General features: G+C 32.6%; 2 protein-coding genes across 2 annotated transcripts; one reads left to right on the forward strand and one right to left on the reverse strand.

Moving 5' to 3' along the window:
• The first annotated feature begins 2,214 nt into the window (after positions 1 to 2,214).
• Positions 2,215 to 5,868, forward strand: LOC126841528 (zinc finger protein on ecdysone puffs-like). The gene is made up of 10 exons (XM_050578069.1): positions 2,215 to 2,754; positions 2,838 to 2,963; positions 3,087 to 3,208; positions 3,285 to 3,396; positions 3,568 to 3,837; positions 3,927 to 4,028; positions 4,244 to 4,325; positions 4,420 to 4,749; positions 4,821 to 5,068; positions 5,161 to 5,868. Exons 1-10 carry the CDS (start codon positions 2,440 to 2,442, stop codon positions 5,584 to 5,586), a joined length of 2,133 nt encoding a protein of 710 aa, XP_050434026.1. The 5' UTR covers positions 2,215 to 2,439; the 3' UTR covers positions 5,587 to 5,868.
• A 793-nt stretch (positions 5,869 to 6,661) lies between these two features.
• Positions 6,662 to 10,141, reverse strand: LOC126841519 (uncharacterized). Its single transcript, XM_050578062.1, has 5 exons — positions 8,788 to 10,141; positions 8,526 to 8,699; positions 8,080 to 8,224; positions 7,758 to 8,005; positions 6,662 to 7,669 (listed from the first exon to the last, which is right to left on the reverse strand). Exons 1-5 carry the CDS (start codon positions 9,814 to 9,816, stop codon positions 7,100 to 7,102), a joined length of 2,166 nt encoding a protein of 721 aa, XP_050434019.1. The 5' UTR covers positions 9,817 to 10,141; the 3' UTR covers positions 6,662 to 7,099.
• Positions 10,142 to 18,196: the final 8,055 nt, after the last annotated feature.

Genomic DNA, 18,196 nt, shown 5'->3' on the forward strand with positions numbered 1-18,196 from the left:
TAATGAAAATATTTTCCAAATACCTGTTGACTGTTGATTCGATCACACATATAGTAACTTAGCAATTGACTATATACAAAGTGTAATTTCCCCCCTTTTTTTTTTTTATATTTCCTTAAGAAAAAAAAAATTTAAGTACACATTTTGAGAAAATTATAGATATTATATAATATGTAATACCCTCATTGTACATTCTACATTAGGTTTGATTTTCAAACCTTAATCTCATTAAAACTTCACCAAAAACTAGAAACGATAAAAAAGTTTTTGCCGTTAATCGGTAATACTATTTCTAAAGGATTGTCGATACAAATTTAAAAGTAATTGGATTGTTTATTTAAAAAAATATACTTGGGTAAATTTGAAAAAAAAATAGTACATTAAACTAAATCTGCCTCTGTGACTGACAAACATCAATAGGTAAATTTTAGATTTTCTGAAAAAAGAAATAAACATTTGTAATGAACCAATGCCATCCTCAGCTAGGTTTTATAAAAAAAAAAAAAAATTGATCCAATTAATACAATATATCATTAGTCTATTTACTAATGGAGAATAGATGTTAGTCATAAGTCATGACCGAGCTAGGGCCGGTACAAGTTACAAACGATACTGGAGACGTGATGGCCTGATTTACGGCACCTTTACGTTGAATCCACAATAATAATATTTAATGTCAAAAATAAATGCTAAGACTGGAGAATATTATATTATGTTGCTAAATCCTGCCATGCGCCAAGTTTACTTACCCACACGTTATAATATCGTTACTTAATTTCTTCCTTTAACTCACTATTCATGAATAATAAACTATAAGACGTATAATGACTACAGGGGACTCTAATGTCTGTCTTCCTCTCAAGCTATTCACCCTTTATTTATTATTATTTAATATCTTATTTACTTATTGTACATCATTTTTTGTGCAATTGAATAAATATTAATTTTAAAGTGACCTTAAAAAAAAATGTATCTCTTCATTATTATTCTGTAACAATCATAAATACAATAAAATAATAAAAAACTCTTTTTTCATCCCGTGTTCTACAAACTATTTCAAAATACTATACATTTATTTTTAGGTTGGAGGTAAAGGTCGATTAATTATATTTTTTGGACTAAGTCTAGATAATTAAATGTATTAAATGTATTTTATTGTAAACATTATTTTTCGAATGAGAAGTTTAAATTATTTAGTTCCAACTTATAACTATTTTGAGTAGTGTATCAGCGTACTCAATGCATTTTGAAAGTAACACTTTAAAAAACTACTACTAGTATAAATTAATGTTCTCTGAAGTAGGTTTTGGACCTTCAATGCGGTACAACTCATATAGTAGGGAAAACAAATGACAAATTAAAAAACAGGTCAAATTAATTAATATTAATTTGACATATGACAGTAAAATGGAAATAAATGTATTAAAAAATAAAGTAAAAATTAAAAACCGCGTTAGTTATTAAAAACAAGAGATAAATATACAAAATCTAAAACTATTGGTTTTTTAAAAAGTAAAATTAATTATTTAAATGAAAACCAAATTTATATATCACAAATAACCCTTTGGTTATGTTTAAATGATTTTCTTGAATGCCTTTTCCCATACTTGTGAACTATAAGAATGGTATAAATCTACTTTAGGAATTATCTACAATTATTGTACGTGTCCGGTGTACGCTTAAAAATAAATGTAGGTAATTTCAGGGCCTTTTGACCTATTTAAGTAAATATTATCTTATAATTTCAATAGTGTTAAACTATACTTAATCGTTGGGCGAGAACGGCCTGATAATGTGTTAAAAGATCATTAATGACAATAGCTGACGGCAAAATATAGGTAGGTACAGAAGACGGATGAAAAATCATTAATTTACCATGGCATTACGGTAATTAGAGTGTTTTTCTTTCGATTCATAATAATAATTGGTCGTTTAATTTAATATGTTCCGATAAAATGTATTTTATTAATTTGCATTTGAAAAATTGTACAAAACACAAAATTTATGTAAATTTCCAAATATTATGCATAGAATAATGGATGATATTATGTTTGCTTTCGCCCGTCATAGTGATAACAAAATTTCGCTTATCAACAGCGGCCGCGGTCACGACGGCTTGTAACCACTCGGTAACCGCGGTTGAATCACCGCGTATACCGCGTTATCCCGGTTTCGCTGATACGACGGCGTCTGGCGTCGTGGCGCGGCGGCCGGCCACCGTCGTAAACAAACCGACGCCACTCGCCGTGGTCCGTGACCGTAATCTGTAGTTCGCGTTGTGTAGCGCACGACAATATTATACACGCTTGACGCCATCTTTTTCGCTCGCGTCCAACGTTCGTCAGCATAATATTATTTTACACCCGGGAAATCCGAACTTTTCTCGGCATCCGATTTTTGATATCCATTGGTTTTAGTTTTTATAACAGAGTCTTCGAAATGGCCTACAATCGTCGTAGCGGTGGCGGTGGCGGAGGCGGCGGCGGTGGCTATGGAGGCGGCGGCGGCGGAGGAGGCGGTGGCTATGGAGGCGGCGGCGGAGGAGGCGGCTACGGCGGATACGGTGGCGGAGCCGGTCGGTTCAACAGCGGAGGAGGTGCCGGCGGCGGATATCACCGGCCTGGAGTGAACCCTTGGCAATCTGGAGGTGGAGGCGGCGGCGGCGGCGGCCCTGCCGTAGGGGCTCGTCAAGGACCACAGCAACAGCAGTACTCGATGGCCAGCAATCTGCTTAAAATCCTAAACAATTCCCCGGTGAGTATGGCTTAAGACGGCCGGTAGAGTATATTTTTGTATTATTTTGTTATTGACACAATTATCGTTCGGTCGCGCCACAGTCGTCGGGCCCTGGCGGAATGGGCGGAGGTTACGGAAACAGAGGAAACTGGGGTGCCGCGTCTGGACCGTCGCCGCAGAGAATGATGGGCTCTTCAATGCGTAGTCCGGCCGGAGGCTATAACAAGGTTGGTACTTGAAGTTGTTAATTAATGACCGAGTTTGGAGGCGGCGACGGCCCTAAACGGGTCGTTCCAGCTTGGCATGAATTGAATTGAAACTCATTCGTGTGTGTAATTATGTCTCTTTAGCGATCCCAAGGAAGATACTCTGGTGGCGCTCGTAAATCTGGTAAGGACGCCGATAAGCGTAAATCTGCCGGAGGAGGACCCAAACCCAACAACGAAAACAGCAATGCAAACAACAAGAAAGGGTAAGTTTACTGAATTACATGTCAAAATTGTAATCGATTTAAGCGGGTGTTCGTTAAACATTTACTCTTACTGTAGGAACGAACGGACCAAAGAACAAATGGAAGCCGATAAGCGAGAATCCTACTCGGGTGTCCCCAGTGCAGTGTTGTACTGTCATGTATGTTCAAAACATATGTGGGATTCTGAAGTACGTATTATTGTCAGGTTGAAATAGTCATTCCCACAGACAAATATAGTTTTTAAATAAACAACGAAACTATTCAATTCCATTAAATGTTGACATTTATTTATAAATAGAAATTATATATATTTTTCCCATAACGATTAATTTAATTGTTCTTGTTCTGTTTGTCTCTAGTCGTTTGAGAAACACGTTCGAGGCAGACCTCATGAACTTATGATTACTTATTTGGACGAGGCGTACAAAATGAAAGTCGACTTGATGCGCCATCAAATCAAGGCCGTTGAGAATCAAAGAGAAATCGATTTGGAACGTGTAACAAACCATACTAAAAAAATTGGTGGCAAAGCTGGCGGTAACAAACCGCTTTTGAGAAGTTACTGCCCAATGTGCGATGTCCGTTTTTACGGTCCATTAACTGGCCACAGAAAAAGTGACCGTCACAGAGTAAGAATTAACGAAATTATGTTTTCTAGTAATACTTTTAAAGTATTATTGTATAATTTTTTTTAATATTATTATTTTATATTCAATAGAGATTGAAGCAGTTTTTACATCCGGAATGTAAGCTGTGCAATGCTCTGTTCCACACACGTTTGGAGATGGACGAGCATAAACTCACGGCTGGACATTTGAAAGTAAGTAAAAAAATAAATGATTAACCCCTTTCAAAGAGCAACCAGCATTTGACACCTTCTTTACGACAATAGCAATATAAATTTTTTAAAAACTGTTTAAACGTAATCAATACTATCGTACGTAGTTGTTAGGTCCCTTAACTACTTTGTAATATTTGTATGCACAATGTCGGGTTAAAGATTATTAATTGATATATTTGTATTTATTATTATAGAAAGTTGCCAAATTTAGAACTGACGAATATCCGGAATTGAAAAATGATGAGTTCGATTTAATTGATATGATCAAAATTGAAGGTATTAAAAATAGTCATACTTTCTTTTAATTATCGTCATAAATCTAGTGTATTGTAGTACAATAATTTTGTAATTTATTTCAATAAATGTTCAGTCGAAGACCAATTGGACGATCAAGACCAGATGCCCGTGGCTAAGAAGTATGAAATGCTCGGCGATCGAGACGCCGTCAAGGTGAAATTGGAAATGGAAGGAGGAACGGGCAAAGAAACCAAAAACAAACCGGCACAAGAGAAAGTCGAGGAAGAAAAAGAAAAGAAAGAAGAAACCGAAGCGGCCGCGACCGAAGAAGAAACCGTCGCCGTCAACGAGGAATCGGCCGCTCCCAGTTTGGAAAAAGAAGAAGACGAAGCTGCTGCAGCCGACGAAAACAAAGCAGATCCATCGGACTTGGTGGCCGGCTACGATCCGAACGTGGCAATAGGTGTGTAATTATTTTTTTCTTTTAATTCGGTTTAGCTAAACAATGTTTATCCGTGTTTTTTTTTTTTACAGGCAAAGAATTATTGGTGCCGTCTACCGGTTACGTTTGCCGACTGTGCACGTGCTACCTGCGAGACTTGAACGGAGTGGCTTTGCACTGTCAAACGGCCGCGCACTACATAAACTACACGACAATGACCAAAATGAAAGACGCTACGTTGAGTGGAAAAAAACGGGGAATCGATCAAGTGAAAGACGAAGGTCAGAACCAAGAAGGCATAGAGGAGGTGAAAGCGGACGAAGAAAATGGAGAAACCGACGTAAGTTGTCGATTCTGCTGTCTTCACACGTTGACGTATCAGACAATTTGTGTCTGTATGATTTTTTAATGATTTTTTTTTGTTTTTTGTAGGAACGAGCTACTAAACGCATCAAGTTGGAGACGGACGCTGCTGCCGCCGAGGAAGTAGAAAAAATGGACACTTCTGTACCGGAAACCGATGCTGCCGCCGAGGTCGCCGAGACGGTCAAAACTGAACCGGTCGCTGCGGTCGAAACTGACGAAACGGTCGCCGAAGCCAAAACCGAAAACGTCGTAGTAACGCCCAAGATAGAAATAATTACGGACTCTCCAAAGCCGGCCGAAGAAAAAGAAGAAGAAGTACAAGAGCCCGAGAAGATGGACGTCAAGACGGAAAAAGAACCCACTCCGGAGCCGGAACCCGTCCAAGAGCCGGAACCGGTGGTGCATACGCCGCCGACTCCGACCAGAGGTCGTGGCAGTCGAGGGGGCGGCAGAGGCAGAGGCGTGGCACGCCGCGGTAGACCTTCGCGTTGATAACGATTTTTTTTTTCTCATTATATCAATTACAAACATTGACAAATTCTTGATAAGAGTTGGCACCCAAGTTGTGGCGATTATCAAATAATAGAATACAAGACAATTTACAGTTAATCTGATTTTTTTTTTTTTTTTCATATATACATATTTAGGGATTTAAATTTTTGACATTTTTTTTTTTTTATACTTTATTAATTATGTAGACTAGACGTTAAGAATTGACCAACGATGAATTATACATATTGAGGTATTATTTCTTTACGTTGGTTTGTAACTTAGATTTTTTTTTTTTTTTTTTTTAATCTATAATTACTACAACTATAACAATAAATTAAGATGATTATCGTTTCAGTTCACTCCTATCTTGTATTTGTGAATAAAATAATAAATAAAAAATACTTTACAATACAATAAACCAATTGTTTTTTTTTTTTTCAATAATTATTCCAAGACAGACGTGTTACAACAAAGTGGTGAAGTTAAATTGTGAAAATTAAATAAAAAAGTAAGCTCTGTACCACGAGAAAAAGAAGTTTTGAAAAAGGAAAGAAATATTAATGTTGATTGATATTTGCAAATAGTAGCCTATGATAAGTTTTCAAGAGAAGTTAATGAAAGACTGAAATAAGCTCTACACAAAGATGATCTAAATGAAGCACAAATCGCTCAAAGTATGTTACAAGCGGCTAGTATTATTAAAGTTGTTGAAAAAAACTGGTAAAATGTAAAAAAAATATTATAAATAAAAGAGAAAATCTAAAATACGATACGTTAAAAATCAAAAGGAATCGACTTTTTGTAAACTATGTACCTACTAATATCGAATGTGTACACTTAGTTGTTGCTCATTAATCATTTGATTAATTCCCTTAAAGTTATTATACGTATTTGTATACATTTAATATTGTTTGATTATAAATTCTATTAAAATTAATTTATCGTTAACGTAAATAATACATAACAATTATTTTCAAGTATTAAGTTACGGAAAATTTAACCAATAAATTAATTGGTAATTAAAAATGTTGTTTTTTCAAAAAAGTGAGCTCTTTAAAAAGAATTCCAAGTCGTTTATTTTCATTTTTTTACTACAGCACATCATTTTTATAATAATTATTATTGCAATATAACACTTATATTTTTTGTCTGACAATCATAATAACATATTGGTAAAATTGAGTTTAGGATAACAGTATTTTTTTGTTTGTACTACACCCTTCATCGTTTTTACAATTTTTACGCTTTTATTTTTTACCTGTATTGATTTAAAAAAAAAACAATTAATAATAGTGTCGTAAAGTATTTATCGAATATATTTTACACGTTCGTTGTAAACGCAAAAAAAAACATTTATATATTTTTTTAACGGAGTACATTAAATTCAAACGGACCAAATTAAACGATACAATACATATTAAATTTAAAAAAAACAATAAGGAACAAATGATCTAATTTTTTTAAACGATACATGGAATGTATAAATAAATTTAAAAAAAAAAAAAAACCCCACTCAAAAAGCGTGTCTTCTCAGTTTGAAACGGCAAACGTTGGCGTTCACGGACGTGTACTTGTTTTTGAAACTGTACTTGAGCGAAAAATTCAAATACTCGTCTCTCAAATGCAACGGGTCGTTGTTCAAATCGGGGCATGCGATGGCGTTGTCGCAACACTTGCACGTGTCCTGTTTGCCGGGCGGCTTCGTCGCAGCGCTTTCGGCGGTTTGGTTTTGCTCGCGCCACACGCACAGCCGACCGCGGAACGTGTCGCCTTTGAACACCAACAGCGGTTGGTCCAACAACAGTCCGCATTGCATGTAAGAAGTGTTCGGGCTGGCGGAGCTGGTCGAGAAGCCGATGGTCGACTCCAGGTCGTAGGTTTGACGATGAGCCGTATCGGTCGTCGGACACCCGTCTTCGGACAGCAAATAAGGGAACCTGGCGACGAAGAACAGTTCTATCAGATGACAATAGTCTGTCCGGGTGAACAACAAGTTCATAGGCCTGTCGTGAACACAACGTGCGTCGATCAGGCTACACGTGCGCAAGTCCCATTCGTACAACAAGCAGGCTTTGGATACGACCTGTAAAAAAGTTCAATAGTTGAAAACTGTTCCAAAGGTTTTCTATTTTACTGGGAGCACATAAATTCAAACATCTTCTTATGATTACTTTGTACGGATTCAGGAACGTGACAAGAGGTTCTTTCCAATTCGGATAGACTTGTTTGCCGTTTTTGGTTTTTCTGTTTTTTCCCTTGGGTCTCTCCTTTTCTTTATCCGAGCGGGTTAAATTCAATTTCTTCATCGATGACATGTCGAAACCGTAAACGTCATCCCAAAACGTACAATTATGTTCATAATGCCTTCTGGAATCATGAGCTTGAGCGTACAGCTGTACGTTTTCAGGAATCAGCAGACCTATATGATAAAAATTATAGGTATACTACAAGCTCTAGAACATTTTTTTAAAAAATTTTTTTACAAGTGTCTACCTCCGGGTTTTAAAAACAAATCTCTGGCCATAATTAAATCTTCCAGTTGGTCGCCGTTGCCGAAAACGGCGTCTCCCATCCAATCCGAAACGATGACGTCCAATTGTTGTACACCGAATTGTCTCAGACTTTTGATTTGGGATGGCTGCAATAGAAGAAGAAAAAAAGTGAGTCACAAAATTTACAGCTAATAGTTTAAAAACAAGTAAAATTCAAATTTGAGAAAATAGTTAATGAGAAATCAGAAAATTTTACCGTGTAAAGTTAAACGATTTCTGAAAATTATCGTTAGCAATTAAACACAAACATTTATCGTGCATTTGTTGACAATGCAAAAGCGTTGTATCGACCAAGTTTGGGCGTTTGACTACTTTGAGAGATCAGTTGGGTTTTTGGGATAATACATATCGATTTGCATTGAATTTATTCTCAATTTGTCCACTTACTCTTTTATTTATCACAGTTATGACGTCGGCAAATCCATTATCTTCAATAATCTTTTTAGTGTACTCTGCACAATAACTCGTCTCCAAAGCGATAATTTTTCGAGCCCTGCCGTGTCGAGCACACATCATGGCTAATAATCCCAGTCCGGCTCTCAATACCATCACAACCGAGCCCTAAAAAGTCAAAATTAATTAAGAACTAACATAATTTATATCTGGCGTAAGTATGTATATTGTTACGAGTCAACAATGCAGTCATTACTTGTAAATAGTGTGCGTTTTGTTCGATGGCATTCTGGTACGTTATGGTTCGTACATAGTCTTTGATTTGACACGCTTGTTGTGAATAACGAGCATACCGATCGAACTCAAAGTCTTTGGCTGTTAAATGTGATAATAGATCTCGTTTGTTTGGGTTTTGCTGACAAGCATTATTGTTTGTATAAACAAATCTATGACCTTTATAAGGAAACTTGTTCATGGTGCCCATGTAGGCCAACGGATGCGGTCTATCGTCTTCTAATGACTCTTGACTTGTATTAGTAGATTCATGATCATTCTCAAACGGCGCATCCGCCACACTTAAGGCAGACATTTTCTCAACGGTGTTTTGTAATACATTTGGTTCGATATGTGTTGAAATGACCTTTTCGAACGGGTCTATTTGCACTTCATTAGTATTATTGACATAGTCGTTTTTTATATTGCAATTGAAGAGATTGTTTTTCTTTTCTTCGGTCGATGACGATGATTTCTTCAAAATTATTTTAGGCTTAATAGGAACTATCGCGTTTTCCTCTGACACTATCTTAGATTCAGCAATGGCACAGGACAATATACTACTTTTGGTTGGATCAACACAATAACTATTCGAAAGGTCTTGATTCCACAAGTTATTGAGACGATTTGTACAAGGGTTATTGTTTTTTTTGTAAAATTGTTTTTTCTGGTAATTTGTTCTGTTAGAGTTTTTGTTGTTTTTATCATCACAACTATTAGGAACTTTATAATTTGCCCAAGAACTCGGCGGATCCGGACGCGGCGCTCGAGCTGGCAACACGGAGCTTGACTTTTTTAAATCGATAACATTTTTACGATTTACCCATTTTGTCTTCTTTTGTCCTCGGTTATAGTAGTTTTGTTGAGTGGAGTAATATGCTGGTTGCTGTTGAGGAAATTGATTGGGTTCATTGCGAGGTCGACGATAGTGGTTGTTGTAGTTTTTGGACACGTTGTCGTCATTGGCACCGTCGCTTTTACCGCCGCTAGCAAACGCATCAGAACTATACATAATTATTCTGAATTCACTCGGCAATCATTAATCCGGTTTGCACAACGATACTGTTATTAATAGTAAAACGAAAAACCGATTTTGTCACTCCGAATTTGTTTTTTTGTTTAACTATATATGAAAAAATTGGATGAAACTCACAGACAACTGACAAGAAATAAGAATACAGACCCGCCACTCCGGGTGGCAGCACAGATGAGATAAAATGTTAAATTTGAACTAATCCGTGGTAGGCAGTAGTTCGAAGAAGAATGAATAATGAAAATGAACAGATCGATCTGTTTACAAATTCAACTACTAATGTTTACACCGGTCGAGAAACCACGTTTGGGGCTTTGGTCTGCAATGATAGAGGCAAACGCGCCGGGGCAAAAAAACCACAGGTACGTCGCGGGCTCGCGTTGACGGCAAAATGGATGCCCGGCGTTCTAGGGCGGCCGTGTATTTGATGGCGGACCGCGTTATCAAAAATCTGATAACGTGACTTGCCGACGTACCTGTTTCGTGACCGCTTTTCGGGTTTACAGTTACCTCCAACAGCTGCTGCTGCAGCGGTGTGCAATCGATTATGGGTTGTCATATTATTAAAATACAAAACAAATTTTTAAAAAGGAGCGAGAGAGAGGTCATTTTAGGGTTTCGGTTGCGTCGACATCAAAACTAAATAATAAAGTTTGAATAGAAATATTTACTTTTTATATAATATATTACCGTATAGATATGATTTGTTTGATTAATTTTGATAAAATACAATGGTTGTACCTAATATTTACATCTTGGTGTGCACAAGCGGTCATTATTATTGAACTATATTTCTATTTACACAATATTATTCGTGGTCTACAATAGATTTTAAAAGAATTCTGCAAAAAAAAAAAAATCCAACACAGATTGATTTCTCCAACGTAAACCAACCTAAAATTGAAAAAATACATATTTTTTTTTTTTATAGGAAATACCAACAAATCTATAATATAATGACAATAATATATATATATATATACTTATTTAATAACTGTCTAAAAAATGGCATCCAAATAATTGTTATTAGAAGACTTTTTATCCAATTATTACCATACAGTGATTAGTGAAGTCAAAAATTCTAGTTTTCCATTCGTGTCACCTTGGAAATAATATATTTTATTTTGATATCCGTGCAACATAATAATATAATATGTATAATATAATATATTGAATTGATTTAAATTTATGTTTAAAGGAACGCGTTATGCCCAAGTACCACCTATTTATCAATTTTTTTTGCAAAACTCAATTAAAAACCAATTGTCAATCTTTAGTTTATGTTGGAGGTTAACGTTACATCGAATTACCATACAAATGGTCTAATTACATAATTCCTTAAAGTTATTTTTCTAATTGTTACAAAAATCATATTATACTGGACACAAAATATGGTATATTTTTCCCCTCAAAAGTTCAAGTCCAAAATCCTAGTTCATATTTACATTTAACGAAGAAAATTACTTTTACACGATAAAATTGAAAAATAGGTAGTGTATTTCGAATAGAAATTTAATATTCCATACAAATATATATGTACATGTATTATTTTTAATGTTATTAAAACATCATGATCAAATATTCTAGTAAACGGTATTTGTAGAACATGGAAAAATAGTAATATGATAATACCAATATATTAAAAATGTTTTTTTTATTTCAGTTAGTTCTAACCCTAATTAGTTATCCATAATTGAGGCTATTATTATTTGTATCATGTTTATACACTGTGATTTTTTTTTTTATATTTAATTACATAGTAGGTATAGCTTAAAAGAGAAACTGAAAAGTTAATAATTTTACCAAATACCTAGTAAATTTTTTTAAAATTTAGATGCACATCTGCGAGGGACTTAAATACTTTACAGCTTCGAGTAACATAATATTAAATAATATTTAATTATTTTCATATTTCCATACGTGTGTATTAGTTGGCATATATAAGTATAATATATAAATAACTTTATTATTCCAGGTCTTTTTAATTTTTACTCCAAGGGAAACCTAACAGGCGGGGTGTGTGGGACGCGCAGTCCATTTCTTTATAGGTCTATAATGTGAACTATTTTCTACTGTACACCTACTGGTAATAATTGCATTAGTGGCACTGTAGCCTGTAGATAAAACCACATGGCAAAATAAATTATATCTAGCTTTACCTAACATTTCAAACGACGAGGGTAATATTTTTTGTTATGGGGTTTGGTATTTTACACCCCTAGCAGATGGCCGTGGAAGCGTTGTTCTTTTGTTTGGAAGTCATTGTATTTTATTTCCATTGTGATAAATCCCAAAGGCCCGAGAAAACCTCTTCGACCCTCGCCCCATTGTATACTCTACCACCTGCCCTTTTTGTGCTGTGACCCCATGTTACTCCCCTTTGTATATTATACTGAACCTTACCCAACCAGACAAATAATAAGTGAAAATTCCGAATCAGAAATACGCTAACAAAATAGCATTAAAAGATCGTTGGCATCTCCTACTTATTATTTCAAACGATCAAATTGTATTCCGTCAAAAAATACTTATACATTTGAGTACCTCTAGGCTAACGATGATTTTTTTTATGTAATCTAATTTAATAACTAATCATTTCCATTGGCATCCAATTTATACATTTTATCACACAGTAGTTTAACATACATAGTTTTCTTATTAGTCTTTCATATAAAGAATTAAAAATAATTCTGGTCGAAAACGGTCTAAATATTTGAATTGATACATATGATACAAATTCGAAGTCAATTTTGTTTTTTCTCTATACCTATATATATATATATATTTGAAAATGTAGAATTACTATATACAGTAGTGTTTATTTTATTTCTTGCTCAGTCTCATAAGTTGTTTTTACATTTTTCTTTTATCGCATGAATTGTATGTTTATGAAATCAACAACATAATTTTTCAGTTTAAAGTATACACGTGCGTAAAATTTTATGTTGGAATAATATTTCTCTACAATCTGATAGTTCAAACTTATTTGTATACACCTAACTAAATATACTGGTCTAACTAGGGCATAATATATTTCTGTTTTGTGTATTGTTACAAAGCACTTAATCGTACAACCGAACGGCGTGACCACCTCGAGTTACAAGATTCGTATTTCGGTACAATATGAAGAAAATCAATTTTTTTTTTATTGCAGTCATCATATTGAATACTTCATTGGGTAATATTTTGTGTATTATTAGTACAAGTAAAAAAATTATGTAGCTGGGACAATTAATATAGATGTTTAACAATAAAGAGAGAAACAACTTTTATTTAATTAAAACATAAAGTGAGCTGCCCACTATGCGGGTTGCCAAATGACACAGCATACTATTCAATATACATATACATAAGACAATTTAAATTTCACACTATCAAACTCATTGTACAAATACATAAAAGCCAAATTTAACAATCAATAAAATATTAATAGAAAATTCACATAGTTTATCCGACTGCCCAAAAACAACTAAACTAGTTTGGTATTTCTAACTAAAATGATTTAATTGGCGCAATCATATTATAGTAGATCCAACTAGAATATTTCCAACCATTTAAAATGACCAATTTCCCCCCCCCCGGAAAACAGTTTGGCGAAGTGTTCATTATAATATTATACCAAAACACCGTTCTCAAATACTTAATTTGCAATACTTGTATACTTATATCGTATGTTTATATGATCAACAACGTCATTTTTCAGTTCAAAGTATACACCTGTGTAAAATTCCATGCTGGAATAATATTTTTCTACAATCTGATATCTAAAACATAGTCAAATATTATTTATATACTTATACACCTAACTAAATACTGATCTAACGTGTTCTACTTTTATGAACTAGGACATAGCAAATTTCTGTTTTGTGTATTGTTTTTAAAATTATTTTTACCGTGAGATAATGCAATTTTATAATTGTGTAATTTTTTTTAAAAAGTTTAACTTTTAGTAGCAAACAAGTATTAAACATTTAACAGTTATTATTTTAAATAAAATATATAATATTATTTTTCGTTACATTGTTATTTATTGTTCTTATATTTTGTTTCAAACAAATATTAAAATTTAATTTAGCCTATAATAACAAGTATTTGGTGGTTATTTTGTTTAGCTAAAATGTTGTTAAAAGAAAAAATATCAAAAAATGAAATATCAATGAAGTAGATGTATTAAATAATTATATATTTAAATGTTTCTGCAGGCCTAGGCGGTGTTATGAGTTTTATGGTTTGCTTCATGGATTAGGTCAATATTTGGGTATTATTTTATTATACATTAAATCTATTATTTTATTATATACAGAGTGGTGGCATATATAAAGCTTATAACGATACACTCGGTTAAAAGGCGTTCATTGTCATTCACGCCTATCATTTTAATTTATATTATCTAAATAATACATTTAAATATTATATATGTTTTCTATCGTTATGTTCTTTATAAAATGTTAGAGTTTATTGGCATCTACTTGTATACATTTTCCGAGTTAATCGTTTGTGTTTAGTTATATAGACTCGACTTTTTTAGTGTGTAATCTGCTAGTGTTAAAAAGCATATGTAGATACACACCGGTGTAAGGTCATTTGTGTCAATCGTGCCTAACCAAGTTAGGAAATCTAAACAGCCTTGAAATAATAAAAAACGTGTTGAGTAATCCGTTCAATTTTGTAGTAAATATATATATTTTTTTGACGTTATTACTATCCGCGTTATGGCAATGATCATTAAAAAACTTTTTTCTATTTCATTCACTTTTTTCATTATTTTATTTTGTATACCTACAGTTATAGTCATTTACAAGAGGTATCAATCAACTCTTCGATGAAGTATTATTCTTTATACATTTTAACACAATATTATCATACCGACCGTTTGGGTGCGATTAAACATTATCTCTCACACTACACACGCGTTACCAACCGACTGTTATTAGTGTCTGTTCGTTTCTCACATCTAGTACACCGTGTTTGTAGTACAACTTGAAGGTCTTAATTACGGCAAAACAACTAAAAACAAAATAACTTGCACCCCCCCCCCCCGACCCTAGGGGAAAGAGAAATAGGTATAATTTAAATTTGTTAACTTGTACATGATTCGAGTTATTATTTTTAATTTTAATACATTTTTTCTTTGAGTGAAAGCCGTTTATTTTAGACTAAAAGAAACAGACAAAATTTTGAAAACAATTCTGTAAAGACGTTCAAGTTCTTTGGCTACACTACTATATAATATGTAGGAAACCGTTTTTCATTAAAAAATGTCAGTTTCTTCTAATTCAATACATTTAGTTTGCAATTTTGTCATTATTAAAAAGTAATTTTTGACATGATAAAGCAAAATATTTAAAATTCGTTTCCGATATAACTTAATTAGGTAGATGATGCTGCTTGTTTTACACAAAAATGCAACTTATAAAATAATGCCCAAAACATACTAAAACAGCAGTATAAAATTCATTTGCTTAATTAACACAAAAAGGTTATTATATAAGTATTGCAAATTAAATATTTAATTGGCTTGTTATAGAAAACTCCAAAAGCTTAAGAAATTGATACCTACATAGTATGATAATAGGCAATGTATTCGTTTTAAAATAATTCACCCGGCAACTAATATTGATAAATTGCACCACGATGGTAATATGAGAACATAATATAAACTAAGTTTAAGATTAAGTTTGGACAGCCGAGACAATGTTTGGCAGAGAACGGTGTTTAGGTATAATATTAGAATGAACACCTTGCTACAAGTCAAATTAAAACCGGCATGTAAGATTCAATTTATGCCAAACTATTTCCCGGGCAAAAAAAAACTGGCTATAGTAAATGGTTGGAAATATTCCTGTTGGAAATACTATAATATCCAATATGATTGCTGCATATTAAAACCCAATTTTTTTACATAAAAAAATCAAAAATCGGTTGTCAAAGATCTCTTTGAAAATATTTTATAATTAGGATTTTTTATTTTATAGGAAAGTACCGTTTGAAGTAGAAACGGTATAATTACGGTCTGTTAGCGTTAAAAAAGTTGTCAGAAAAAAAATATCCATGTAGATCCCTTTTTTCTGTTTTGATATACAAGATCAAAATATGGTAAAATGTTGCCTATACAATGCGCCTTAATAAACGAAAAGGCACATGATGAGACTGGAGGAAACGAAATCTCCATTCGTATTCCTAAATTGATCTCACATTATTAATTAAAAGTTTAGTTAAACGATACACAATTGCCGACCCTTTATTTAAAATAAAATATCAAATGTCTATAAAACATTATATAGATAGTTATAATTGTAAAATTATAAAAATACAAATCTTAGAAAATAGTTCTCATTTTAGGTTTTTTTCTATTTTCAAATACAATACTTAAATTATACACTAGGTATTATTACATAAAAAAATAATACAGGCAATACTTATTGTAGGTACTTACTAAGTGTACACAAAAGACAAAACATAGTACCTACCTACATTGTATATTAGTTTATTTAATCAATAATTAGTACCTAAGTTACTGCTTTGCGCGACATATTCAACGATATCTACATTTTGTAAAGAATTTAATATATCCTTCTCACACGACATTATGATAAATGATTCCACAAGTTCTTGACTTAAATTACTTCTTAATCTGTTATGGATAATGCAAAGTATACAATTTTCATTTACATTTCTTTATGCTTTGAAAATCTATTTTCTAAACTCTCAATAACAATAACCAAAGTATGTTATAAATAATAATTTCATATTTTGTAACAATTCTATTTTTCTTTAAATCTCCTTCAACTCTGAATGTTGTATCTTCATTTTCAAAAATCGCGTTCATAGCAGATGAAAAATATTTAGCTTTTTCGTACACATGGATACATTTTCTACTTACATCTTTTAACGTTTTTATTGCGTTTTCTACCATTTTGTATGTTCCATATAAATCTATTCCTGATGTTTGTAAGTAGTTTATTATTGGTGTGGTACTTTTAAAAATAAGGAGAAACAATTGTGCTGTAATTATTGTGAACAATTTTAATGACATTTGTAAGTACACGTTAGCATTACACCGTGTATCAAAATTCATATTTTCTTATGTCGAAATATTAAACAACGTTTGACATATTTTGAACAAAGATTGAATTTTGAGAGTCATTTAAAAATCTGGCATTTGGCATTTTATCTATAAAAAAAAATGTCAACTACACCAAATAATATAAAACAATTTGACCCTTGCTGTAGAAAAAGGCTTTAAAAGCATTATTTTAAAAACGTTTAAATTTATTTATGACAAAATACATAGGTGTAATGTATTGAAATAGTTGAAAACTTTTAGATGTGAAAAAGCTAGAGGTGTTAAATAATAATAATTAAGTGAAATTTCTTCACTTTAGACATACCAGCTGTATAATGGTTTACACTTGTTTGTACAAGGACTTGATTATCTATTTAAGAATTCCACTCCTTTCAATTTAATACGATATGATATGAGGAAAACCCCGTTTAATTATAGTTTTCACCTATTATTATATTATTTTTTAACGGCTTATGAATAACATTAACATATGTATATAATATATTTAAACATGTTACGTCTTATACTACCTGAATATTACAATATAATGAAATATACATCAACTTATGGCCGGAGTAATGTTTTTATTTATTGTAAATTTTTATTTGTTAATAATTCTGTTGTTACGTTACATTTAAAAATGTTTTTCCAGATCTACGGACGTACTATGAATCGTTCGAATGACAGGAATAATACTTATTAAGTTGACAATGATCTTAGCATTTAATTTTCCACAGACGATAGATCTCTAATAATAATATGTAAATAAATGTAATAATAATTTTTTAAAATAGCGCTAACTAATAAATGCTAAGAAAAGTTGGAATACGAAACGAGATAATCGTACGAAGCCTCTAAGAATTCTACATAACATTTATGTAATTTATTTTCAGCTTTTACGCAATCCTAAAGAGTTATGGTTTACCGGTGTTTTTCTCTTTAAATCATCAGAGGGTTAACTTTTGGAAGTATAACCGTATCAAGCACAATTAGAGGACAATATATTATTATATTAAAAAAAATACAAAAAGATATTAAACAACGCTTAAAATTATTTCGTAGGGTATGTGTACTATAAAAATTGTGTTGTAAAATCTTATCGTAACTAATAGACTAATAAACTATTAGACTATTAGACTAATAAAAAATATAATAAATACAAAACATTTTTTTTAACATAGTGATAACATTAAAATTATATATTTGTGTTGAGTATTTTTCGAAAATACATTTTTTCAGAAAAACATAATCTTAAGCGCTAAAGTTGAATTTTCATTACAAAATTACATTAGT

Source organism: Adelges cooleyi, unplaced genomic scaffold, assembly GCF_023614345.1.
Source record: "Adelges cooleyi isolate 19-005CV unplaced genomic scaffold, UGA_ACOO_1.1 ACOO_flye_CR_arks_rails_tigmint_CR_PRNA_39, whole genome shotgun sequence".
NCBI classification, from domain to species: Eukaryota; Metazoa; Arthropoda; class Insecta; order Hemiptera; family Adelgidae; genus Adelges; species Adelges cooleyi.

Bases quoted from the DNA above. Each gene is read 5' to 3' on its own strand.
- LOC126841519 (XM_050578062.1), bottom strand. From the start codon at position 9,816: ATGTATAGTTCTGATGCGTTTGCTAGCGGCGGTAAAAGCGACGGTGCC. The intron at 8,006-8,079 runs GTAGACACTTGT...TTTATCATATAG, and splicing joins TTTGTTTTTAAAACCCGGAG to GTCTGCTGATTCCTGAAAAC. The intron at 7,670-7,757 runs GTAATCATAAGA...ACTTTTTTACAG, and splicing joins CGTTCCTGAATCCGTACAAA to GTCGTATCCAAAGCCTGCTT.
- LOC126841528 (XM_050578069.1), top strand. From the start codon at position 2,440: ATGGCCTACAATCGTCGTAGCGGTGGCGGTGGCGGAGGCGGCGGCGGT. The intron at 4,029-4,243 runs GTAAGTAAAAAA...TTATTATTATAG, and splicing joins TCACGGCTGGACATTTGAAA to AAAGTTGCCAAATTTAGAAC. The intron at 4,750-4,820 runs GTGTGTAATTAT...TTTTTTTTACAG, and splicing joins CGATCCGAACGTGGCAATAG to GCAAAGAATTATTGGTGCCG.